Source organism: Hydra vulgaris, chromosome 04 (assembly GCF_038396675.1).
Source record: "Hydra vulgaris chromosome 04, alternate assembly HydraT2T_AEP".
NCBI lineage: Eukaryota > Metazoa > Cnidaria > Hydrozoa > Anthoathecata > Hydridae > Hydra > Hydra vulgaris.
Genome location: NC_088923.1, coordinates 10852501 through 10880074, shown reverse-complemented (window position 1 = coordinate 10880074; position 27574 = coordinate 10852501). Strand labels below are relative to the sequence as shown.

The 27574-nt window shown below is 26.8% G+C and overlaps 1 protein-coding gene across 2 annotated transcripts in view; it reads right to left on the bottom strand.

Moving 5' to 3' along the window:
• The window catches only part of LOC100208238 (uncharacterized), an 82204-nt gene that overhangs the window by 3970 nt on the left and 50660 nt on the right, over window positions 1-27574 (bottom strand). For both annotated transcript variants that reach the window (XM_065795426.1, XM_065795425.1), the window contains exons 21-33: window positions 26855-26908; window positions 26489-26678; window positions 17189-17257; window positions 17035-17115; window positions 16714-16926; window positions 15306-15387; window positions 15100-15173; window positions 14873-14945; window positions 12772-12855; window positions 12610-12691; window positions 4024-4245; window positions 3637-3731; window positions 1796-1925 (exon numbers count right to left, since the gene is read on the bottom strand). In XM_065795426.1, coding sequence (XP_065651498.1) covers window positions 1796-1925; window positions 3637-3731; window positions 4024-4245; window positions 12610-12691; window positions 12772-12855; window positions 14873-14945; window positions 15100-15173; window positions 15306-15387; window positions 16714-16926; window positions 17035-17115; window positions 17189-17257; window positions 26489-26678; window positions 26855-26908 — 1449 coding nt within the window. The remainder of the gene's footprint in view (window positions 1-1795; window positions 1926-3636; window positions 3732-4023; window positions 4246-12609; window positions 12692-12771; window positions 12856-14872; window positions 14946-15099; window positions 15174-15305; window positions 15388-16713; window positions 16927-17034; window positions 17116-17188; window positions 17258-26488; window positions 26679-26854; window positions 26909-27574) is intronic.

The following is a 27574-nucleotide window of genomic DNA, read 5'->3' as shown; positions in this document are numbered from 1 at the left end:
AAATCAGAGAAGCTGTCAACAATAAACACTTCGTGTGTGAAGTGGTTATTGACAAAAGCATTTGATAGTTGACCACAAAATCCTCCTAGACAAACTTTAATACTATGATACTAGAGGTATTCCTTTCCTCTGGTTTTCCTCTTTACAATAAAACACAATTTATTTCAATTAATGGTATCGACTCAAAATTAGCTAAATCTTTTTCTGTATAATAGTTCGAATACAACTGAATTGGTAGCTCACACTTATACAGAAAATGTTTATGTAGAAGATCAAGTGAGTGACTTCGATGAATCGGATGAGGAATACATTGAAGATGAAAATGTCGGCTTGATTGAACAAACTTATAATGAAGCTGAGCTTGTTGAGACTGAAGAATTTGGATTTAGTAATCTCATCAAAAAAGTTCGTTCGATTGTATAAAAATTTCTTTTTTCGAGAACATCAAATGATATTCTTCAAGTATACGTGAAACAAGAATTTGGTAAACAGTTGAAACTTATTATGGGCACTAGAACTAGGTGGAATAGCTTAGTCGAAATGCTTGAAAGGTTTAACAAGCTAAAAAGCTGTGTTAAAAAAGCATTGGTTGACATTGCATCTGAAATCGTTATTCTTAATTTCTCCCAGTGAAGCTTACTGTTAAAGCCCTTTGTCGAGAAGATGCAAATCTGCTTTCTGCTAATGCAGCATTTTCTTTTATGTTGAGAATTTCGGATCTGATGAACTTTCATTAAAATTAAAGAAGAAATTAGAAGACTGACTAAGCCAAAGACGAATTAATGTGTCTGGAACTCATCAGTATTTACACCATGGCGGAAAAAGTGAGATTCACGCATCTTTCTATCACCTATTATCACTAGACCATTGAAAAAAACAGTAACCAAAGTTATTGAAAACTTTGCACAAAGATTGATATTTAATTCTAACATGGAAACTTCCTCAGACGAGCAGTCAGAAGCTGACGATGTGATAGAAGTGATGTTGGAAGAACAAACTAAGCCCTTAACATAAATGCAAAAGTTGGAGAACAAAATTCAATTGAATTTATTGTCCAATATAACGTCCAATTCAACTCAACAAATAATAAATAGGAGCTTAATTTCAAAAACTAAATCTGAAATGAAATTCTTTGAAGAGAACGGCGTTCGTGGCAAAATATTAGAGTCCATCTACTCACATTTGATTTTGATTCCGCCATCTAGTGTGGAGTCTGAGCGAGCCTTCTCAATTGCTGGTAACTTTTGTACAAAAGTTCGAACGAGACTCGGAGACGCAGCTTTAAGTGATCTCTGCTTCCTCAAGGCATATTTTAGGCAAATAAAACAATAATTTTATATTTGTTATTATTAAATGATATACCATATTAGAATGTTTCTGTACTAATTGAATTTGGCATAATTTTATGTTCCATTTTTATTTTTAAAGAAAGTATTTTTTATGCAATAAATAACAATGAATTATCTCAAATAAGTTATTTTTATTATCTGATAGACATAAAAAAAATTTAGAGTTGTTGGACAGATGTAGTTATGCCTCATTAATTTTACAGATATTATCAGACAGATGCAATTCGACATAGCAAAAACTGATGTTGTTACCCTGACCCCATAATATAATTAATAAAAAAGAAAAACCATTAAAACTCATATTTTAATTGATCTAGTTTGGTTATTATTTTATTTAAAATATATATGAAAACATTTTTATAAACAAAACAATACTTTTTTTAGTTCAACTTTAAATTAAATTTTAAAATAAAAATTAAAAAACTTAAAAAACTTAAATACTATACCTTAAATACTCATTCTTTTGATCAAAAACATCTTTTAAAAGAGTTGAGGAGTCATTCAAAACATCTAGCGAAGTTGGTTGAATCATGGTGTTAGAAATGAATTCCATCGATTTACGTTTTCGTAAAGTGTCTTATAAAATGTAAAAATATTTATAACTTTTTATTTTAAAAACTTATTTGATCTCTTTATTTTTAGCTGTTATTATGTTAAGTGTAAATGATGACATTAAATAAACAATCTATATAACTTTTATTATTTCAAAATAATATATATACAGTTAATTCAGGGTAAGTAAAACACCGATTAATTTGAACTTTTAAAAAAAATTAAAAACTTGAATAAAGTTTTTTTCTTTAATGATAAATTGCTTGCCCAAACCAAACCCTCAGTCGATGTAGCAGCACTCCCTTGTAGCAGCAGGCTATAAGATTGTCAATGTACTCTGAACATGTTTTACCTATTAGTTATTCAATGTAGCAACACTCCTAATATGTTTTAAAAATATCATTAAACAATAAAAAAACAAAAACACTATTAATTAAAAAAACTTTCAAGTCGTTATTATTGCGGTTTTTAAAAAAAAGATAAAACTTAATATACTTCTGTATTAATTTAATTTCACATTAATTTAATTGTTTTAACTTTTATTTATATTGAAAGTATTTTTTTAGGAATGGGGCCCCCAAATATTACATTGACCTGTGACCATATTTAAAAAACAAATAGGCAATGCCAAACAAATAACATACTGTAAATTTAATGTATAATAGAAATTAACTTTCAGAAGCTTCTTTGTGATTTTAACATCTTGATTTTAAATAAGTGCATTCACATTAAGTATTTACATGAAAAATACAATTATATTTGTAAACACAACCCTGGTTCACTTTCTTGCTGAAAATTTAAAGTTTTAAAAAAATATTATTTTGGTTTAAATTGATATTTTTTCAATTGGTTTAAACCATGGTTTAAACAATTGCTTTAAACCATTTGGTTTATATCTATAAACCCTGAATATATGTATAACATAACTTTTAAAAATGCTCTAACAATACAAAGTCTTTTTTTTTATAAACTGTTTTATTTTGTATTTAAACAAGCAATAGGAACCAGAAAGAACTAAATAATATTTTTTGTTTAGCTGAAGACAACTAAGCTACTGAGGATATGTTAAGTAAATTTATAAACTTTTTATTTAAAGGTGGATTTTAATTTATAGAATAAAATGTTATGATACTGGCAAAATGTTATGATACTGGCACTGAGGACAGAAACTGAGCTATTGGGAATATGTTAAGATAAATTTCGATATAAACTTTTTATATCGATGTCATAATTCAACACATTTTTTAAGCAGGTACACTGAATAATCTCAATTATATTGCACAAAAATTTATAAAAGAAATATTTGAAAACCACAATATTTTTTCAAGAAAAAAAAAAATGCAAGTATAACAATTGCGTTTAAATAAATTACAATTAATTAAAATTTTATTATTGATTGATATGTAATCTACAAATAAAAAAAGCAATATGTAATATTCAAATGTAAAAATACACTTATATAATGTTATGTACATACAAGTGTAAATGCCAAACTACTGAGAGTAGGTAAGTTGAGTTTGTGGACCATATATTTAAGGATTGTGTATGTATAATAAAAACTTTCGAATTTTTGAAAATTAAAAGTCTTTTTACTCCAACTATTTTGTTTTAAATTTTTTCATTGATGTTAAAAATCATATGCAATGAAAATAACTTTATTTTTAATTTTAAAATAATAAAATAACTTTATTTTAATTATAAAATATTAAAATGAATAAAAATTAGTTCTAATTACTTTGAATGGGCTTCAATGTTGACTCGATATCTTTTATTAGGTTTCTCATAGATTTTTCTCTTTTGAATTGTTCAGTTTCAATTGATCGAATTTTTCTATGTAATTAACATTTGATATGTAAACATATGTTTTGTGTTTATATATATATATATATATATATATATATATATATATATATATATATATATATATATATATATATATATATACATACATATACATATGTATGTATGTATAAAATTATTGCTAAATTGTGCATGTGTGAAAGTGTGTAAGAGATTATTTAAGCATTAAATATGTTAAATAAAAAAAGTTGTAAAATAAAAAAAATTTATTTTTCAAAAAATTAAATTCACATATAAAAAACAAACAAACAAAAACAATTACTGATTTTGTCTTGTGTGGGATTTTAGAGCATTTTGTTTACTATTCCCACAGTTCCAAATCATATCTTCATAAAAATATCCATTTAACAAAAAATCATTTGTGGAATATATGGAGGTTAATCTGTGAATTATACATTCTTCTAAAACCATACACCATGGAAAACTTTCTTTATAATCTTTATCCTTTTGTTTTATAACTAGATTATCTAAAAGAGTGTTTAACCTAAAGAAAAATAATAAAGAATAATGCAAAAAAAAAAGGAGTATTCATTCTAAAGAAAAATAATAAAGAATAGGGCAAAAAAAAAAGAGCGTTCAACCTAAAGAAAAATAATAAAGAACAGAAAAAAAAAAAAAAAAAAAAAAGTATTCAATCTTAAGAAAAATAATAAAGAACAGCACAAAAAAAATTGAAAAGAATGTTCAATAGGGTTATAACTTTTTTTCAACCTCATGCTCCTGTAGTTTGATGAACTTTTACCTAAAAAGCACCAAATGAACTATTATTTGCATATCTTTTGAAAAACGTACACCCCGCCATTGAAAAGTCGATTTTATGCCAAAATCGATTTTTCAATGGCGGGGTGAACTTTTTTCAAAAGATATGCAAATAATAGCTCATTTCCTGCTTTTAGGTAAAAGTTCATCAAACTACAGCACAGGAGCATGGGGTTGAAAAAAAGTCATAACCCAAATGTTCATCCTAAAGAAGATGCAAAAAATAAAGAATAACGCAGATAAAAAATAAGTATTTGCTAAGATTATTTATCAACAAATAATTAACTAAACATATATAAACCTTGTACAGAAATTTTTAACGCACTTATTTTTTTAACGTGTTTAATTCTTTTAACAAATAACTCGATATAATGATGAGATGTAGCCAGCATTTTTATGTTTATTTTTACTATGTATATAATTTTATAACATGGAAAAAGTTGTAAGGATATCATAAAGGAGGTGGAGGGTGATGAGAAAGTTGAAATAAAGTTTGATTTGGTCTAGTTGAAACCAAATGGCAAGTCATTGACATGCATAAAATAAAACTCAGCAATGGAATATTGGCAGACTCTAAAATATTACTGAATTCAGCATTTGTACAACAAAAAATTACTTATCAACCAGTAGTCTCTACGATAAACCTTGTATGGAACAATTAAAAAACTGTCAGCACAAGATGAAAACATGCATTACACATCAAGTAAACACAACCCAAAAGCAGGAATATCAACTTTAAGTGCAGAAATTAATAGTTTGCTGATAGATAAAACAGCTAATCGTACGACAATATGTAAACTATTACATAAGAAATAATTGAATTTGTTTCATGCTGTAAGAAAGCCTCTGTTGATCTTAAGCAATCACTAAAAATATAAAAATTGGTGCAAAGAGCGTTTAAGTTATTCAGTGGAATAACATAAAATGATCAATTTTATAATTGATTTTACAATGACCAACAATATAATTTATTGAGTTATCAACAGAAAAAACAAGACACTTGTTTGCCAAAAAAATACAAAAAAATATTTAAAGCCATATTCAAAAAGGTGGTGGCTCTGCTCGCATAAGGGTCAGGCATTGGCTGTCATAAAATTTACAAAGGAAGATTAAACCAGTATGGATATCATGACATATTGGAAAATGTGTTTATCCCTAGTTCCTATTTATTCAAGGCTGATCAAAACTGGTTATTTCAATATTACAATGCTCCATGCCATACACCACATTCAATCACAGATTATTTCTTTGAAAGTAATATTTCACCTATGCCTTGGCCAGAATGATCACCTGACTTAAATCTGATTGAAAATTTATGGATGAATTATCAACTAACAAAAATACAACTATATGATTACAAAATCCTCAAAAAAGAACTTACAAAACATCACAAATACAACTACTTGAAATACTAATAAAGATTATTAAAAACTTTATTGAATCAATATCAAGGCGATCACAAGAATTTATCAAAAGCAAGGGGTTCATATCTCGTATTAATATACTTCAATTATACAAAATAAGTAGATGCGTTTAAATTTTTATTGCATTTTCTTTTCGCTTACTTTTGCTTACTTATGTTTAATATTTCATCTCAGAAAAGATTTTCTGTTTTGTTCTTAATATTTCTACATAAAAAAAAACAAAGGGTTTTCTCTTTGTACCAGTCAAAACTTACTAAAACTTACAAAAAGACAAGTGTTTATAAACTTTCTGTACATATATATATATATATATATATATATATATATATATATATATATATATATATATATATATATATATATATATATATATATATATATATATATATATATATATATATATATATATATATATATTGCCACCCCTCAGACAATTCTTAAGACCCTCTCAAGCAGGGAAACCAAAAAATATTCTTTTTCTTAGAAAAAATAAACAATGGTTGGTTGCCCACAGACAGGCCTCAAAAACAGTTGGGGCCTAGAAATCAGGCACATAAATCAACCCCAGCCATAAAAAGTATTTTGTAAAAAAGTCAATAAAAGTTTTTAATAATAAATTTATTTTATTTTATTTGTTTTAATAGTTCTGAAAGTCATGAAAGTTCAAAATGCATCATTGTTTAGTCACATGCTTTTAATAGTCGCATCATTTAATAGACACCTGCTTGATCTGTATTTACAATGGTAAGAATTCACCAATTTATTGGGAAACTAAGCTTGAATCCACAGACTATTCTGTTATGTGCTTTACTTTAGCACCACTTCACTCTATCAAATTTCTCTATGTTCTATATTGCTCTCTTTTGTCTCAAAACTGTACTCTTTTTTATGTTATTTCTGATCAAACTGACCGATTTCTTTCACTTTATCTTACAACCAATATCATTGTTGGTGGTGACTTGCTTATCACATTGAATGGCTTAGTTGTAGTGTCAGTGTCACTGCAGGTGTTAAGGCCCACAAACTCGTTTTCCAGACAATCCGAATCATTTACCTTCTCTACTCGAATTGTGTCTTTTTCTGATTCTAGTCAGTGCTCAGTTTCTCCACATTCATCCTGAGGTGCATCTGATCACGGTTTGATCTCTCTAAAACTATTATCTCATTCTACTTCATTATCAGAATCCCCCTATTATCACACCTTTTACGCTAAAGCTGACTGAGACTCTTTCCGTGATTTTCTCCTTGAAGACCCTTGGTTGAAATCTTTGATCTTTCTGTTGACAAATGTGCTTATTATGCAACCTCTAGGATTTAGACTGATATGGAATCTTTTATTCCCTCTCCATGATTCCAAGTCAAACCTCATTATTCTTCATGGTTTTCCTCTCATCGTGCTGCTGCAGTTTCCAATTGTAACCATTACTTCCATATCTATAGCCAAACCAATTTTCTAGAAAACAGACGTCTGCTTACTATTGTTAGAATCTATTGTAAAGGTTTTGTTTATATCCAAGGCCCGGGAATTCTCAGATCACAAAATCTCTTATTTTATCTCAAAAATTTTCTGCAGATTCTTTAACAGTGTCTATAAAAAGGACAAATCTGTTAAACTTTCTCTCTAGCATGGTTCAGACTTTGTCACCTCACCTAAAGACAAAACAAAAATGTTTGCTGATTTTTTATCATTCTCATTTCTTGATTCCACTAATCATATTCTACCTGATATAGCCAACAAACATGTTGATCCACTGCTTGACATTTATATCATTTCGGCTTACGAATCTAAAATGATTTCTAAAGTGACTTTTAAGTTACAGCTTGTGGCCCAGACAACATACCTGTTATAGTCTTGTAGAAGTATTCTTCTGAGCTGTAGTCTATACTTTTAAAACTAGTTAACAAGTGCTTATCAGAATCTTGTTTTCTAGCCTGCTTAAAAGCAGCATCTGTTATTGCTGTTTTCAAAAATTCTGGAGAGCGATCTAACTTGTCTAACTTCTGTCCCATTAGTCTTCTTCCTATCATAAGCAAGGTTTTTGAGTCTTTAATTAACAAATACTTAATCTCTCATCTTGAATCTAAAAACTTATTTTCTGATTATCAATATGGATTTTGATTTTCTCGTTCTACCGCTGATTTGCTTGCTGTAACAACTGATATGGTTTGTTGTGCATTAGATAGATGTGGTAATGTTAAGGCTATTGCTCTCAAAATTTCTAAAGCCTTTGATAAAGTTTGGCATGCTGGTCTTCTTCATAAGCTCTCATTTTATGGTGTATCAGGTAACATCTTTAAGATTATTGAATCCTTCCTTACCAATCGTAGTATTAAGGTTGTCCTTAATGGGCAGCAGTCTTCTTCATATCCTGTCAGCAGTCTTCTTCATATCCTGTAACTTCAGGGGTTATTACAGGTTCTATCCTTGGCCCTATCCTCTTTTTAATTTACATTAACGATTTCTAAGAAATTCTCACATCTAAGGTGGCATTGTTTGCTGATACTATCATTTATTTCTATCTTGATAAAAAGCCAACACCCTCTGATTGCTTGGAGGGGGTATCTGAGCTTGAAAAGGATCTCACTTCTGCTACAGCATGGGCTCTCAATGGCTGGTAAACTTTAACTCAGAAAAACTCTAAAATAATCTCTTCAAAATCTTAAAATAAAAATTTCTATAAACTCTATAAATTTTTTTTTGGGTAATCATTATTGCAACAATCTAGATCTTCCTATATTTATAAGTGGTAATTTACTCGATAAGTCATCTACCCTTCGTCTAGAGATTAACTCTGATCTTCTGATTTTTCTTGCAAACCATATATCAAATCCATTTTGAATTTAGCATCTGCTAAGGTTGCATCTTTTATCATCTTTATCATGTTTGCCACATTCTTACTCAGGATTCTATTCTTTATCTCTATAAATCTCAAATCCGTTCTTGTGTAGGATACAGTTGCCATATCTGGGGCAGATCTTCCAATGATGCTCTTCCTCTTTTAGACAAGACGCAAAAATGTATTGTAAACGCGATTGGACCTGCTTTTGCAGCCAACCTTCAACCATTGCCACATTGTTGTAATGTTACTTCTCTTTTTCTTTTCTATAAACACTATAACGGACACTGCTCTTAAGAGCTGTGCTCGTTAAGTACCATTTAATTCCATTACCCGTTGAGTGTAACATTTCTCGTTAACAGTACCCGTTAAGTGCCATTTAATTCCATTAAATGGCGATATGCGCTTTGGTTTTGCAACAAAATCTTATAACAAGACTTGAAATTTATATATATTTACACATATTTCTAAAACAATTTCTAAAGTAAAACACAAGTATAAATAAAGAAAAAAAAAAAACATAAATATATATATATAGTTATAAAGTACTTATGAGCTATTTTCTGAGAAAACCAGTATAAAGTACTGTTGGCTCAAAATTGATATCTTTTAATCACACTCAATTTTTCACATATTAATGCTGATATTGTAAGAAAGAAGTCTGTAAATTTTTTCTAAATATTTGTAGTTTCTGAGTTATTATTGGCCAAGCTTTTGACCTTTTAACACTTGGAAAGTCATTATTGGGATTTTGTGATTTTTAAACTAAATTTAAAGGCCATGAGACAACTGCATCCTAAGTTTATTTTTATATTATGGAAGTATAAGTAGAACTTTCAAAAAAAAAATTCAAAAAAAACATGAGGAAAACCCTTCATTTTTGTATAGTAAAAAAATCACAGTGGAATTACTCAATATATTATTTATCTTTGACACACAAGCATTATGCAAATTCCAAATTTAATCATTTTCATGCGTATGTCAAATGAGAATGTTTTTCAAAAATTGCAGTAATTGTAGCCTGGGAACAAAAATATTCAAAAAAGATCATCCTAGCTCCCCAAATGGGCATTAAGTTTATAAAATATATTTTGTATATATTTATTATACTAAATTTAAATTCATCAAGAAGTTTTAAATTTCATCCAATAATCTATCAGTATTTGAAAGTTATAACCATGTGATGTTTTCATCCTCCATAAAATGGAGGGATGGAAACATCACTTGGTAGAGGAAGGGAAAGGAGACAAACTTTATAAACTTTTATTTCTAAAAGGTTTTAGCCTCCGTGCTGTTTTAAAGAAAATGGAGATAAAACTTTACAAATGATTTCACTGTCACATTATTTTATAACATCAGGAAAAGCTGACCACTTAAAATGATTGTTGACCCTAAAGTCACTCAAAGCAAATATTAGACAGAGGGAGAATTAAGATAGGTCACACCGCAGTTGAACTTAGTTTTGTAATATTTTTTGCTGGGTTCAAATATATTACTCTATATTCTTGTACTTCAAAGATAAATCTGCCAGCATAGAGAAACTATTTACATCTGCAACAGTAATTTCATAGAATCCTGCAAAAAATTTTGTTTAGATTTTATAATTGCATGAAGTATTTGCTACAAACTGCTATCCAATAAAAGAGAGCTATTCTTTCATCTGCAAGCTTCATTATTAAATGCAATTGTATGACGCATTTCAGTAGTCAAAACTGGATCAGATATTTTCACCATTACACCATTTTAAAAACTGCACATTTTTACCATACACCTTTTGAGTCAAATTTAATTTTTGTGACTTTTTTGTGACTTTTGAGTCAAATTTAAATTTTGTGACTTATTCAACATCTTAGAGTAGGTTACTGTTAAATATGAAATCAAGGGTATAATCTGTTTTTTTCTGATCTAGTCTATTTTGCATTTTTCTTTTTCAACAGGAATAGTTACACCTATGTAAGTGTTTTTTATTGTTTGTCGTTGGTCTTTCTTGCATTTGGAGCAGGGATGCAGAGTCCCAAAAAGGACTCTGGATTTAAAAGGCACAAAAAGATTACTTTATCCTAGTTTTTGGTATCCAGGAGCTCTAAAAATATAAATAAGTTTATGGACTATTAATAGGAAAAAAATTAAGACTTTAAGGTTAGAGAAACAACTATTTTTTGAGGCTGGAGTCCTTAGATATAATGGCAGTAAGGACTCCGGGACTCTAAGACTCCGGGCTTAAAAACAACAAGTTTCAAGTCATTAAATTTCATGAATTTTTTTATTACAGCAGATAATAAGTCAACAAACATGTTTAGAGCTTCTGGACATTACAGACTTGGAAAAAGCAGAGATAAAAAGCCGGAGTCCTTTTGGGACTCCGCATCCCTGATTTGGAGCATCCAAAAAATTTCATAACTATGATCAATAAAACATAGAGTAATATATTTACGCATAGAGTCACTTTCTTCATAAATTTCAACAATTTTTTTTAGATCTTTAGATACCGTATCATTGTCTTATATTTCCAAAGATTTATTTAAAATATTTTAGATAAAATCTTCACTCTGATCTGGGGAAACAGCTTCAGTAAACTTTTCTATAAGCTGTACCTTGACACTAATAAATTTTCTTGAAAATTTTTTTTTAATGTATATTGCTGAGATATTTTTTATTCTTCATCTTAAACCTAAAAGAGTTAATGTAAAGCGCTTCTGTTAAGTTGTTATTACAATTAACTGTAGCTCTTTCAACCTTTTCTCCAGAAAGTAAAATTTTTGGTTCAAAATGGCTCAAAATTGAAATCAGTTGCGTCTTCAACTAGTGGCGTGCTGGCCCCAAGGGCTAAGCAGGAAACCTGCAGAGCCTTAAGTTGTTTTAATATAGAAGACCCTGAATAACTGTAAATAAAGAAATAATGTCTAAAAATAATTACATATGTTCAATAAACATAAAACAATATGCAAGTTAAAAGTTATTACATGTCTAGAGTCGTACAATTTTTTTAAAAAAAATCATATTTAGTACCATTTTGATACAAGGTTATTTCAATAATACGATATTACCCACCAAGTTTTTTTTTTTGCATTAAAAAAATGGTATTATGGAGCAATAGAAAATCTTTACATTCAATCTTGAGATGTTTCCCATTTCTCATAAAGGCTAACTTTTGAATGATAGTTAAAACAGTTTTTGATAGTTTAATGACTCATAAGCATATTTGTAAGCATTATATTAAATTTAAAAATACTATTTTGAAGCAAAACAAAATCTCAAAGATATGAATTAATTTATAGGTCTTTTCTAGACATTTATACCTATATGTATAGGAATTATATTTACCAGCATGAATCCTATACAATGACATACTGGATATGATAAATGTGTTTGCTGACAGTAGAAGATATGCTCATGAAGCATGTTAAAAAAGTATGATAATAGATCTAAATTAAATGAATATAAAAAATAATGTAAAAAATAGAATATTAACACCCCCTCAATTTTTTTAAACCATTAACATTACAATGGGAAACCTTTTCAAAAAATGATAAGATATCTTGCTTGAACCTTTTATAATTTGAAATAAAAGTAGACCCCAAATTCAAAATTTTTTTAAAAGCCTTTAAATTAAGTTTAAAAAATATAAAATCCTAATAATTACTTTCCAAGTGTTAAATAAAAATATTAGGAAAAATTTTTTTTAGGCTTCTTTCTTACCTTATCAGCATTACTATATAAAAAATTAGGCATGATTAAAGGATATCACTTTTGAGCCTTAAATGGCTCAAAAAAAAAAAGGCTCTTAAAAACAAAAAAATGGCTCTTAAAAACAAAAGAATAAAAAACCTTTGCACCAAAATTGTTTTATCATTAACAGTAATCTTAGAAACATAGTCCATCAGCAACAAGTAAGATTCTTCCCAATCACCTAAAGATATGTAGCAATGCAACATGTATTAAACAATAACCAACTAACGATAAGAAAATAAATGTGCAAAAAATAGTTACATGATTCTGCATCACTTAGATAGGGAAGATGAATGCTTTCAACCAGATCAAGTGCACGCTTCATCAACTCAGCTTGGTCAACAGCTAAAAATTCACGTTTTAAGCGTTTATGTTCACATCTTAACATAAATTTTATGTTGAATGGAATATTGTAAATTAAAAAAATGTTAAAAACAAAATAAATAAAATAAAATTAACTTTAATTTTGTTTTAAATGTGGTTTATTTTAAACTAAAAATTATGGGACTCAGATAAGGAATAGAGAACAAATCTTAATAAATCATAAATCTTGGCATTACAAATAGTTATTACAGTTAATGGTTAAATTTTCAGTATAACTTTAAAATACAGAAATTTAAAAAATTGTTCTCTTTTAATGTTCTGAGCTACCTTTTTTGATTACATTATTATATAACAACTAACAAGCAAGCCTGTTGATAACTGACAAGTGCAACAAGAAAGATTAAATAATGCAAAAGTTTGGAAATCAAAATGCAAGAAAGATTGGTTTTAATATAAAAATCAAAAAAATTGTAAAACAATTGAAAACTAAGCATAATAAAACTCAAATTAATAAAAAACGCATTCAACCATAAAAGTATTGGTTGGAAATAAAAAACATCTAAAATTAAAAATGCAAGTTTTCTACATACTTCAAAATTGATGGACATAAGACGTCAATCTAAAAATACCAAAGGCTTTTTTGAATCTTTCCTAATTGTTGCCTTAACTATAGAGTCAAATTCAAAAACTATGAAAGTTCATCAACAACTAAATGACCATCTTGATTTATTTCTTGAATAAGACAACTTCTAATTCAAGAAATAATTTGGTTTCCGGAGAGGTAAGCCAACTGAAATAGCAGTAATATTATTTACAGATAAACTACACAGATTAATCAATAATGGTAAAATGGTTAGGGTCAAATTCATTAATCAGTCAAAAGTGTTGATAGGTTAATTATGTTGTTATATCCAAACTATTTTGGCGTTAAAAACTTTGAACTAAACTGGTTCACTGACTCTTTTCTAATAAATATCAAACTGTTCAATAATATTTTATTTGGTGTTGAGCCAGTAACGTTTAAAATAAGATTGTAAAAAAGAAAAAAGAAAAATCCTTTTTAAATAAATACTTTAATTAAAAATTTTTGTAACTAATTTTTTAAGCCCCCATTTTTCAGAATTTTTTATTTGATATACTTAATGAAATGCAAAAAAACCTAAATGATTCAAACATTATTAAATATGCAGATGATGCCTAAATTAGTATACGGTAAATTATGTTACCAACCAAAAGTACCCATGTATTAAACATATGAAAAAAAAATATCATGTTAAGAAAGTTTTACATAATTAGTTTGATGAAAATATTTGATTCCAATACTTTTAATTTAATTAAAAATAACACAAAAAACAGTTTTCAAACACTTTTTAAACAGTTCTTTAACACCAAAACTAAAAGTTCAAAAGAAAATACTTTCAGTTTGACCTCATCCTTGTATATTCATTCAGATTTGTCTTATTATGTATGTATGTATGTATGTATGTATGTATGTATGTATGTATGTATGTATGTATGTATGTATGTATGTATGTATGTATATATGTATGTATTTATGTATGTATGTTATGTATGTAAAAAGTTTTTTTAAATAAATATTTTAAATAACTTAAAATTTTTATTTTTAAAAAATTTTAAATCTTTTTTAACACTTTAGTAATTTAAATTTTAAATATTCATCTAATTTAGTTTTTGCATCTAACATCTTAATAGTTTTTTGCTTGTTAAATTTCATATATTTTACAGGACCTTGAATATAGCAATATTTATAATATTAGTGAAATAAAATTAGGGGTCATCCATAAATTACATCGCACAATTTTTGACCATTCTTGACCCCTCCCTCCTTCTCATCACAACATCTTAACTCTTTACTAACAAGACTTGTACGAGTTGTCACAAAACCATTCACTTCCCCCCTCCCCCCGGAGCTAGACATAATTTATTCATGACCCTTGAACAGAGTTGAATAGCGTTAAAAAAATACAGTAATAAAGGACACAGTTCAAAAATAAGCTGAAACAAGTGTAAATAGTACCTGATGACATGCACATATTTTTTACTGCTGATTCAAGTGTATCATTGAAAAATTGAATGACATCATTTGGAAACTAAAAAACAAAGATTATATTAAATTTAAAAATACTATTTTGAAGCAAAATAAAAACTCAAAGATATGAATTAATTTATAGGTCTTTTCTAGACATTTATACCTATATGTATAGGAATTATATTTACCAGCATGAATCCTATACAATGACATACCGGATATGATAAATGTGTTTGCTGACAGTAGAAGATATGCTCATGAAACATGTTAAAAAAGTATGATAATAGATCTAAATTAAATGAATATAAAAAATAATGTAAAAAATAGAATATTAAAAAAACATGTAAACATAGAATAACAAAAAATAAAATAATGTAAATTAATCACAATATTGTATATATACAAAAAATAATAATAATACAGTCTTCAATGTATGAGGCAAGAGATTTGGTAACAACATCCCATGAAGAGTTTAGTAACAACCATTCAACCATTGATTTTAACTAAAATGTAGACATCTATATTTTTAATTAACTTTAAAAAACCCCACCAATTATGACAATTCTGTTTATATATTAATTTTATATTACAAATAAATAAGTATGGTATATATTCATAATTCAAGCTTATTAAAAAAAAAAAAGCACAAGATATACACAATTAATATGTATACATATGTGGATATGTATACAACTTATGTATGCATGCATGTGCACATATATGTGTGTACGTGCATGATTGATATATTACCACAACTTTTAATTGATATATTACAACAAATATATTCAAATGTTAAATACTGTTGAAACTAGCAAATTAATTTGAAAGAATTTGTTAAACATTAATATTGTAATTTATACTATATACAGATCTTATTTTTGTGTTGTTTTAACCTTTTCTAACTACAGGTCTGTCAATGTGCTAAATAATGTAAATCATATACATAATCTTCTTCATATTTATTAATTAATTATTTTCATATTGTTAATCAATCGAAGCTAGCTTGGGAATCTGTTAATTCCATGATTAAAAATTATTAAGGCCTTGGTTGATAAGAAATTATTCAGGCCTTGGTTGAAAGTTTTTAAAACTAAAAATCATTGTAATTTCAAAAACATTCAAAAAAATATATATATTGTACTTTTTCTTTTTTAAAAAAAAGCACTATATTTACAGTGCCTAACATATATAGCACTTCATATATGTTGGTTTTAGCCAACATGTTGCAGTGTCCCCTGGTGGCAGAATTTTTCTGGCTTTAATAAATGTATGTAAGAGTTTCTTCGAAACAACTGCTCAACTTATATATATTTTTTTCAGTTTCTTTCTTATTTCATTTAGGCTGAACAGCTCAGCCCTTTCATTTAAATACTTCTTTAACTTGGAAAAATAATGAAGCAAGGTACTTGGGTAATGGTAGTTTGTTTGGGGTTATTTTATTGAATTTACAAGCTTTTTGTCTTCTTTTTTAAAACAACTTACTAATTAATTTGTTGTTCAGTAAAACAACTTGTAAAGATTTGTTTCTTGAAAAAAAGTGCTCATGATAAGTTTATCACTTGTCAAAAGTGAGAAACTAATTATCATTATCATTTAGCAGATTAAACTTTTAAATCTGATAAATATCTCCTCATGACCTTGTTTAGATAAACATATATACAGAAAAAAGAAAAGTAAAATTCAATACAATAACAAATACAATATTTAGTGATTTTGATTCACTCTTTTGACTTTCCTGGTTTGCTAAGCTACTTTGATGTTGTGTAATAACTCGCTTATATCTCTTTTTCATCTACTTCTTACACAAAAACATTCAAAAGAAATTTTACCTGACTATGAACTTTATCAACAAGCTTTATTTTGTCATTAACCAACACACACCAGCATTTATGTCCAGATTGCTTTAATCTACTAATTTCAAGTTCATTTTCAACAAATGATTGTGTAAATGTGCTAGTAATAACTGCCAACACAGATGGTTTTTTATAGCGTTGAAGGTGGTCATGTATCAAAAACTTTGCTTTTAAAAGATCCTCTCGGACCTAAAAATATTGTTAAGAAAAAAAAATTATAAAAAAAAAGAAAAAAAGAAAAAAAATGAAAAATGTAAAAAAAAAGAAAAATGTAAAAAAAAACAAAAAAAAAACTACCTCTTTATCATTTATTTCAATAAAATATATAAATCCAGAGAAATCGCAAATTGAATCACTGGCTTCACTTTCTAAAATAGACTGCAACAAAAGTTAAATATAGATTAAAAATTAAATAAAAATGATAAGCAAATACTAAAACTTTAAAAAAAACCTCAACAATCACAAGAGTTTGGTGTGTTTGATGTTTAACACAAGATTCATAAATAATGCTTGGTGCAACCTAAAAGAAATTTTAATGCATTACAATTTACAATGCAGTAATCAATGCTGTTTGAACTTCCGTGTAAAATTATATCCTGATTTTTGAACTTTCAAATTTTTTATTGTTAAAAACTTTTTGTGCATTGATTTTTAATTTTAAAAAATAACTTCACAAATTACTAAAAACATTTTCAAAATTATCTCAGATTCATCTTCCTCAAAACCATCTCAGATTTATCTTTTTCAAGATTATCTTAGATTTATCTTTTCCTCAAAATCATCTCAAGTTCATCTATTCCTCAAAATCGTCCAGTTTAACAAGTTGCAACTAAGTAATTTTATTGGGTAAAGTTTAAAACTAATCTGTACCCTAAATAATTCACAAATTTTAGGTTTTACATTTCTTACCTTGGATTAAGAAAGTGTGCTTTAAACTGTCTAATATTTTTGGAAAAAAAAATGCACCCATGTGATTGTCAGTTAGACCAATCACATGAGTACTGAAAAAATAAGGGGGGTAGCAAAAGATTTTTTTTTAAATTTTATTTAAAGAATATATATATATATATATATATATATATATATATATATATATATATATATATATATATATATATATATATATATATGTATATATACGTACAAGTGAACATATGAACCACCATATTTATCATATTTATCTAAATGCATATATGTACTAGAAAGTATTTATAAAAGTTTTCCAGAATATATATCAAATTTGTTACATTTAAATTACCATGCTAGAAACATAATTAAAAAAAAACTTAATATAATTGCTACAGAAAACATTTAACGCCATTTCATTAGTTACTAGGCTTTGAAAGAGCGCGTTCTCAAAATGCACGCGGTCATTGGAGAAAGTTCTCTTAAGCGAGTTAAAACTTTTTTCCTTTTGAAATTTAATTATTATTACATTAAGATTTATTAGTTTAGAAATATCACATAAAGAATTAAGTTAAATAACCATCGTTAAAATCATATTATAATTGAAGTAAGTATAGAAAATAGTTATATATAACATTTTTATTAGATATAAAGTAGAAAGGATCACTCCTATTAATTTTTTAAATCATTTACATCTTTTTTGTTTTAGTTTTTCTTTTAGCTTTATTTTTTTAGCAGTTTTTATTATTTTATTTTTTAGAAGGAAAATAGGGGTATGGATGAGGCCTAATTATTTTTTATGCAACAAAAAAGCTATACTAATGCTATTTCCATAAAATTGGTTATTACTACTTTGAAATTTCTGTGATGCTATTAACTATTTTTGTTCTTTTTTAGAAAATTTAGAAAAATAAATTAAAATTTTGTGCCAGCACTGACATGGCGTGCCACATGTTATTTTATGTAAAGGTTAAATTTTGTTATGAGGATTACAGTTCTTATGGGAAAAAAAAAAATGAAGGTAAAGAGCATTCTTTGTATATATTTATTTTGTTTACTTTGAATCTTTTTAAATTTTCTCGTGTCATTTTTAAAATTTTTGTTTGCACATGTTTCTTGTTTGCATATATGCTTTTTTGATAAGTATGTGTATGTGGTAATATGTGCTTTATAGTTGTTTTATCAATGTGTTTTTATAATAATGTAAGGTGTTTTTTTATTGTTTGTGTATGTGTTAATGTGTTATATAATTGTTTTATAAATGTGTTTAAATATGTATATAAGGTATATATTTAACCTTATACACATATTTAAACACATTTACTGAGTTTATAGTTGGTACATATGTTTATAGTTGGTACATATGTTTACATTATGTTGTTTTCATGTTTTTAAAGTGCTATGACTTGGTAAACGTGTAGAGCAAGATTTGTCAATCTTGCCAGCCAGATCTACTTATAACAGAGGGTTACACAACAGTGTTTAGTGTCAAACTGTTACTGCTTTAGGTCAAGCCTTTATTATTAATTATTCTAAAAATACATAAAATATATTTTAATAACATTTTGCGCAATGTTGTTACTTATGTTCTGTTATATATGAATGTTATGTTACTTAAATTATGTTATATGCATATTATATTAACTGGTGTGTGATAATGTTGTGTGTTGTTGCTGTGGTGTTGTTTTTTTGTTATCTTTTGAGTTGATAGACATTTGGCTTACCTTCACGTTGGTGTCTATTGTTAAAAATGATAAATAGATAATTTTATTATTAAAAATCACTGCTTTTAATCATTCACTAAAAGCCAAGACAAATTATTTTGCCATATAAACAATTTGTTTTATCTCAATTTGATTTTTGTGTTTAGCGCTGTTTACTACATGATTTTGCTATAAATATTTTGGAATCATGATGTTCCAGCATAAATTATTTTGTAAAAGCTAACATGAAATAACAATATTTACAACTACTACTCTGGTAAATCACAACAGCTTTTTTTTCATTTTTTGTATGTAATGTTTTTCTTATTTACTTATTCGTTACATTTTTTATTTTAGATTTATCAGATGATGTATTTATGTGGTATAGAAGAACAAAATATTGTATAGTTTTGTAAATTTTTTAAAAACGTTTACTAATAATTTTTTTGAAGAAATAACATTTAAGTTTGCAAAAAAGGGTTTACAGCGTGTTTTTTTTTAATTTTTCTGTGTTAGCAGTATGTTTATTATTAAAACTTTTTTATTATTTGCTAATTTTTTTTTAAACACCTCCTAGCTGATATATATATAAGTCGTAAGATTAGTGTATCATTTATTTCAAATGACAGTTTGTTATATATAAAAATTATTTGTGTATGCTATTTAGAGTAGAAAAAAAACTTTATAGGAAAGATCACAATCTTCAAGACTCGTTTAAGATTTTTTGTTACTACTTTCAATCAAAAGTGAAGTTTAAATGGATGATATTAGGCTAGAAGCAGATATTAGTTTAGAAAATGGAAATGTTAATAGGCAAGTTAATCATCGCAGAAATGAAAGAGATAGGCTTAGGCGAGATAAAATTAATAATCGAAAAAATACTAAAAATGCTACTCGGCAAGCAGCAAATAATTGATTTCAAGTAAAATATTCAAATAAAACATTGTGAGGACACCAGACCTTTTATATTGACCTAACTTTGTTTCACATTGTCATAGGACAACAGTTTTTATACCTCTGTAGATACTGAAAAAACTAAAAAGGTTTCATACATAACTCATTTTCGCAAAAAACTAGACTACCCACCTTTGTCTTCTGAGGTACAGATATTAAGATTTAAAGTTTATTTTAGTTTATAGTTTTGGTTTAGTTTTCAGTTATTTTTAGTTTGCTTTTACTTAGTTATAGCCTATTTATCTTTTTTCTTATTTTAGACAACTTTTATGAAGGAAATGAGGGGAATAGGTAAAAAAATTATAATGATATATTTATTTATATGTAAATATTATTTTATTGATTATTCTGAGGTATATTTTTTGTCTTTAGTGTCTGGTAGAAGCATAACTAGTAGGGCTGTGTTTTAAATTTTGTATACTTTGTATGGAGAAATATGTGCAATAGGTGAAAGAATTATTTAATATAAATATGACACTTTTAAGCTGTTCGTATTTTCCTCATATTTTTATTAAAATAAAATTTTTCACACGTTTAATCCTTTTTAATTTACTCTCTTTTTTTTTATTTTTAGCATCCTTTTTATCCTGTAAAAATGGTGAGGTTATGCTTTATATTTTGATTTAAAAAAATTGTAAATATTTTTTAACTTTTATTATATCCTTCTATTTGTAATTTTAGAGTCGTTAACATTTGAGAGCTTTTGTGATTTTAGATTCGTTAACATTTGAGCAGTACAGAAATTATCGCTCCCAACACTCAGGGCCTCTTTCGGAGAGGTCCTTCAATAAGTGGTGTAGTAATGGAAGTATGGATGAGCCCTCCTTCAAATAGAGGGCTCATCCATACAGGGGTGTTGGGAGACACCGAAGAAAAAACAGCCAATATCTTCTATCAGGGAAGGTATTTATAACTTTTTTGTTGCTGCTTTTTCTTCGGTGACTTATTTTTATTTTTATTAATTTTGTAATTTTTTTTTTTTTTAATTTGTAATTTTTTTTTTTAATATATTATGTTGTATATTTGATTTGTTTTGGTCTTTTTCAGTTAAAATTTTATTTGTTTTTCACCAATTAAATTTAAATATAGTTAAATTGATTCATTACCCAATTATAATATAATGATGCTACATTCTATTGTTAAAATTAATTAATTGGTAGTTTAATTTATTGAAAACACTGCTTTTAAAATTTACTATAAGCCAAGACAATATATTTAGCAAAATATATGCAATTTATTTATATCTTAATTTGACTTTTTATCTTTAATGTTTATAGTTTGGCTCCTTAAAGCATTTGTTATTTTGCTTTTTAATTAAAATATTTTAAATCTATTGTGATGTCTTTTAAATTAAACTAAAGTTTACTAAAAGCCAACAAGAAATAACACCATAAAACAACACTGACAAGCTGCATCATTACAACAGGCTACTTGTTTGTTTTTTTCTTTCATGTCTACTTATCTGTTACAATTTTTATTTTAGGTTTGACATACGACGCATTAATGCAATAAAAAAGATCAAAGTTTACATAATTTATTCAATTTGTTATACACATTTAATTGTAAATGAAATTTTTTTTTTTTCTAACGTATTTGTACTCAATTGCTTAGTTATTTTTAATAAATTTATTTAGTTGTGTGCATTTAACGTTTTAAAGACAATTTTCTTTTTTAAAGAAAAATGTATCACAGGGATACCAAAAAATTAATAACACCTGTATAATTTACATTCACTTATTATTATTTAATTATTATTTAATTAAACTTTTTTCGTCACTTTAAAGCAATATGAAGTATTATTATTTTATGTGAGTAACTAAAAACATATTGTGTTGAACTTAGTAATGTTGAGGAAAATGGCTCTGCCTTACACACTGATATGACCTATGTCAGTTGTAAATTACTCAAATAATGTTAAATAATTGGTAAATTATTTTACCTCATACTTTTTATGTTAATTTGACAGATGGTTTAATTTTTTCAATTTGAAGGCGTTTTTCTAAAAGGGTATTAATTAATGTTTCGCAACTTTGAATTTTGGAAAACAGGCATTTAAAATTAATTACATAACAGCCTGACCATAACCCGTATTATGGGTTGCTTTCTGCTAGTAATTATAATAATAGCAACAACAATAGTAAAAAATAAGTAATTGATAAATGAGAATGATTTTGTTCTAATCTATTATTTCTGCAAAACAAAAATTTATCAAAGGAGTAACACCAAACATTAAAAAAGCAATTAAAAAAACAAAAACAATAAATGAATTTATTTTTAAAAAATCATAAACAATTTATGAGAACAAAAAACTATTCAGAAAAGCAATAAGTTAAATATAAATAACTAAATAATATGAATATATGCAATAGCAAAAAAAAAATTTCGACTAGAAAAATCTATTCAAATATTTAGACGCCAATGAATGCTACCAAATCTTCTGCAGTATCTACTATAAAGGTTGCAAAGAGTTCATTCTGTGCATCCCTCTTAAATAATAACAACAAGCTACCCTGGTTAACCTAAGGACTTTTATCACTAACCAAACAAAAGAAAGAGCTTCGGTTTCACAACCTTAACAACAAACGGAGAAAAATTTCCCTGGCTAATGAGTACAAGTGATTTAGAAATCTGGTTAAAAGTAAGTAAACATTGCGCACAATCAACATCAACACATTGCGTTGCTTACTCAATCAAGTCTGCAGTGATAGAGTTTTGATTGCCAACAAACTGAACAAGGTATTCTTAATCTGTCTTTACTATTGAACGTCAAAATCAAAACTTACATCTGCTTGCTAAACACTTATCTGCTTCTCTCTTCGACATTTGTATTCAAGTATGATTCTATTTTAAAACACCTTGAGGCACTTAACAGTTACAAATCTACTGGTGAAGATCAAATAAACTCATGAGCTAACATAATGGCAATTTAATTTTTTCAAAAGTCAATGGAACATACAAATAAATTTTCACTTTAATAGTTATGCATCACTTAGTATCTAACAATCTTCTCTCTAAATGTCAATCCAAATGGGTTTCTTAACCTACATTAAATCTTGTGAGCCTCCATTTGATTTTCTTTTTCTTGATTTTAATAAGCATTTGAAAAAGGTTACTTAAATAGTATGAAACTAGTAGGTAAGTACTATGGAAACACCAGGTTAAATAGTATGAAACTTGGGGAATGTCTTAAATTAGATTAATGCCTACTTTTTTAACAGAACACAATGCATCCTCTTTGGTAATATTTCATCAGAATGAGAAAAGATAGCTAGTGGGGTTTTCCAAGGCTCAGTTCTTGGTTCAACACTGTTTATAATCTATACCAATGATCTACCAGAACACATTGGCAGCAAGAGCATTTGCTGATGATATATAATCATTGAAATGTATGCAGATGACACAAAAACCATCAGTGTAGTTAACATTTCAGAAAGCAAACTTTGTCTGCAAGCTAACATTGATAATATTGCCAATGGGTTTCAACTCATGGTTCATTCAACTTAACATTAAAAAATGTGCACATAACTTTGTTAGCTGAGAAATAAAACCTAGAAGAATCTCTATACAACTTATGTCTGGTCCAATCTAGAATACACTATCACCACCTGGTGTCCTTGTTTTAAAAAAGATAATAAACAAATTCAACAAATTCAACTATTTATTTTTGCATTATAAAAATAACTCATGAATTGAAACACTTTGACTTAGATGACAAGATGTACTTGGCCTAACTTTACTTAGTAACAGAACAATGTGTCCTGATTTTATCCAAAAATTCAAATTTAAAAATAAAACTAATTTAATTAACTGGTATATTGAACCATAATCCACTTCTATCTATGGTCATTGAGAGGGCTTGTCACAAAATTAATAGTAACTAGCTGAAATCAGACTCAAAAAAACATGGGTCTTTGTAAGTCTATTCCAACCGAACTTTTCTACACTTTCTCCTTATGTATCCTAGTTTTGGGGATCCGTAAAATACAGGTCTTTACCAATTTACATATCTATTCCACACCAATTATTTTTATACCTATTCCTTATTTACTTCAATATTTTTAAGTAACAATTTATTCTGAAAAACTCTAAAGGCAAAAAACTTAGCATGCAAACCTTTTCCGCATACGTAGAGCTTATATGAGAGGTTTGTTTTTCTGCTAAATGCGTTAAGTGGTTAAGTGCGGTATCATCAGTGTTGTTTTGGGGGGGTTTAAGACCTCCTCTTAGCGTAATAAATTTTGATATTTTTCAATCTTGCTTATGTATTTATAGCAAAAAAATAATAATATAGCTAAAAAGATTTTTAAAATAAAATTTTAAGTTTCCTCATTTTATAAATATATTATACGCAATTATTCCATATAATGCTTGCAAACTCAACATATGCTAAAGACGTTTACACTTACAGACATTTGTACGTAACGCTATACAAACGAAACTAAAAAGATCTAAGACCACTAAAACATAGTCGTAAAAAAAAAGTTCATTCTTATAATTATGATTAAAAACTAAAGAATAATATTAAATGCTAATGTAAAAGTTAAGCCAAAAAAATTTTGCGTATTGATGCCAGTTTGTGGCAAAATAAACCTTTGTGTGTCAAGTTTCCTTTTGCATTTATCCTACATTTTATGATTAAATCTAATTATGTTCCATACAATTGCACAAAAAAGTATAAAAACTGTATATCATTTCACGGATAAGAGTTTGTATTTATTACAATAGTAATATATAATAGTTTTTGTCCATGTTAGAATTTATCCCATAAAAACATACCATACATCTTTAATAGAAAAAGTTTTCCTAAAAACTTATTTCTAGTTTGTTTTTCTAGTTTTTTTGCCACAAAGTGACGTCACACATGCAAAAAAATTTGTGGCTTCAACAATTTACAAAAAAAGCCGCGCCTATAATTTTTAATGGTCTAAGAGGCAGATGATGCAATTTTAGCAATCAGAAATTATCAAGAGGGGGGCAAAAATGAAGTTTCTAATTTTCCACTTGGATGAGACAATATGTTTCGTGTTTTTCAATCTTGTCAATGTTTTAAAATATAATAACATACATACAAAAAATCGAAACAAAACAGCTTGAGCAAAAAAGACTTGTAATTATTAGAATAGTTTATTTATATTACATACGATCCTGAATAAAACATTATATAAGTGGATTTTTTACATTTTATAAACAATATATATAAACAAATAACATATTTGCTTATATATATATTGTTTATATAGGGATGGTTAAGCGCAACAAAGTTTAAAAAAAATTAGTTTATATTAAAAAATGATTTATATAATGTTTCTTTGCAAACACCAATACATTATACTTAAAATTATTAAGTGCACTGAACTGCAAGTACTTTTAATTTTTTCGGTTTAGTGGCTTTTGTTAAGAGCCTTTAAATTTTGCGTCAAATTATCTCATTTCAACATATTCGATGTATCATCCATACTGCAGCCATTTTTTAAAACACCTTAAAGGTAAAAAAAATCAATTTTGACTTTTTTACAAAATAAGCTAGTTTAGATGTCTACAAACATTATTAAATACATATTTTCAAAGAGTTCTGAAAAAATTCATAAAAATTATTCGTTTCAAAAACGTTTTACAAAGAGTTTCTCTTAATAATTTTTTTTCAATTTGAAATACGTAATAAGCATATTAAGGCATTTTGAAAAACGACTGCAGCATATATTTATAGTAAAAAAATAAATGTAGCAAAAAAACTTTTAATTGTCAAAAGAAAGTTTTAAATTTTTTTCAAACAACAAGTTGTTTTTTTTGCCTCCACAGCAGCACCTTCTGGAGTAGCAGGACTGTCTTATTAAGTTTTTTCTTTATTAAGTTTCAGGCATATCAAAAAACCTGAATTACCAGTAAATTACAAATATTGCTAATGTCTGACACTTATTTCAACCCCTGAATATATTATTTTCTACATCAACTTAAAAAACTATATTAGCTTTTATTTCAAACACCAAAACTTCCTTAAATATAAAAAATGCACAAAAATAAAATAGAATACCTAACAACAAGTAGCTTAGCAACAAGTAGCTAAGATTTCATTTAAAAGATAAAAAATACATTTTTTGGAACTTTAACAACATTAAGTTGTTGAAATAAAAAACTTTTATTATACAAAAACAATAACTTTTAATGTTACAAATTAATAAATAAAAAACCTCGCTGTATTTGATATTGCGAAATTTTTCTCTCAGCATGCTCGATGATATAAGATGAACATTTCGTTGTGACTGTTGGTTTTCAAGATTAAAAATCCCAAGCTTCCAGACATTATTTTTGGAGCAAAAATTCTGTTCCATTTTACTTTTTACAATTTCATGCAGATCAATAGGGGTGTGAAGAGACCCTCTATATTTTAAAATAAATTCAAAAACATTTTTTGACTTGTTTTGGTTTATAAAATATATATAAAAAAAAAGTTTTTGACTTGTTTTGGTTTATAAAACCTACAACAAAAAGTTTTGGCATATTGAAAGAAAGAAATTTTATTACTAAAAGTTAACATTAAAACTATGAATACATACATCCTGTTTTCTATTTCTTTGTTGAAATCAGGAAATGAAGCAACATCTGAACTTCTGTTTAAAAAAAATGATTTATAAAATAATCAAAAGATTTAAAAATTTATAAAACCCCATCAGCACCATCACCAAAAAATATATATATTTCTTGAAAAGTGTGACCATAAATAATTTAATAATAATATATGAATAATAATAATAATAATAACATTTAATAAAAATAATAATAATAACAACAACAATAACATTATTAAATTATATATATATATATATATATATATATATATATATATATATATATATATATATATATATATATATATATATATATGTGTATAAACATATATATATATATATATATACACACACACATATATATAGAGCTATGCACAAAAGTTTAATCGAGATAGAGTTTTTCATAACTATGTGCCAGTTTTTCTAACATTTAAGTTTAATGGATACAGATTTTAAGTTTATTTTTTTTGTATGTTGCTATTTATGTTTGTATCGATAAAATAGGCACACAAAAAAAAAATATTCACACATACTACACTTCTTCCCTAAAACTAATTAAACGCTATACAATGTATTTTACTGATGACATAGAAGTTTAATCGAGTTAATTATACATTTTTCACACTCGATGACTAATTATTATACTTTATTACTGTTATAAATTATTAATATAAAGAGTACTCATAATTCTTAAATAAAAAAATAATT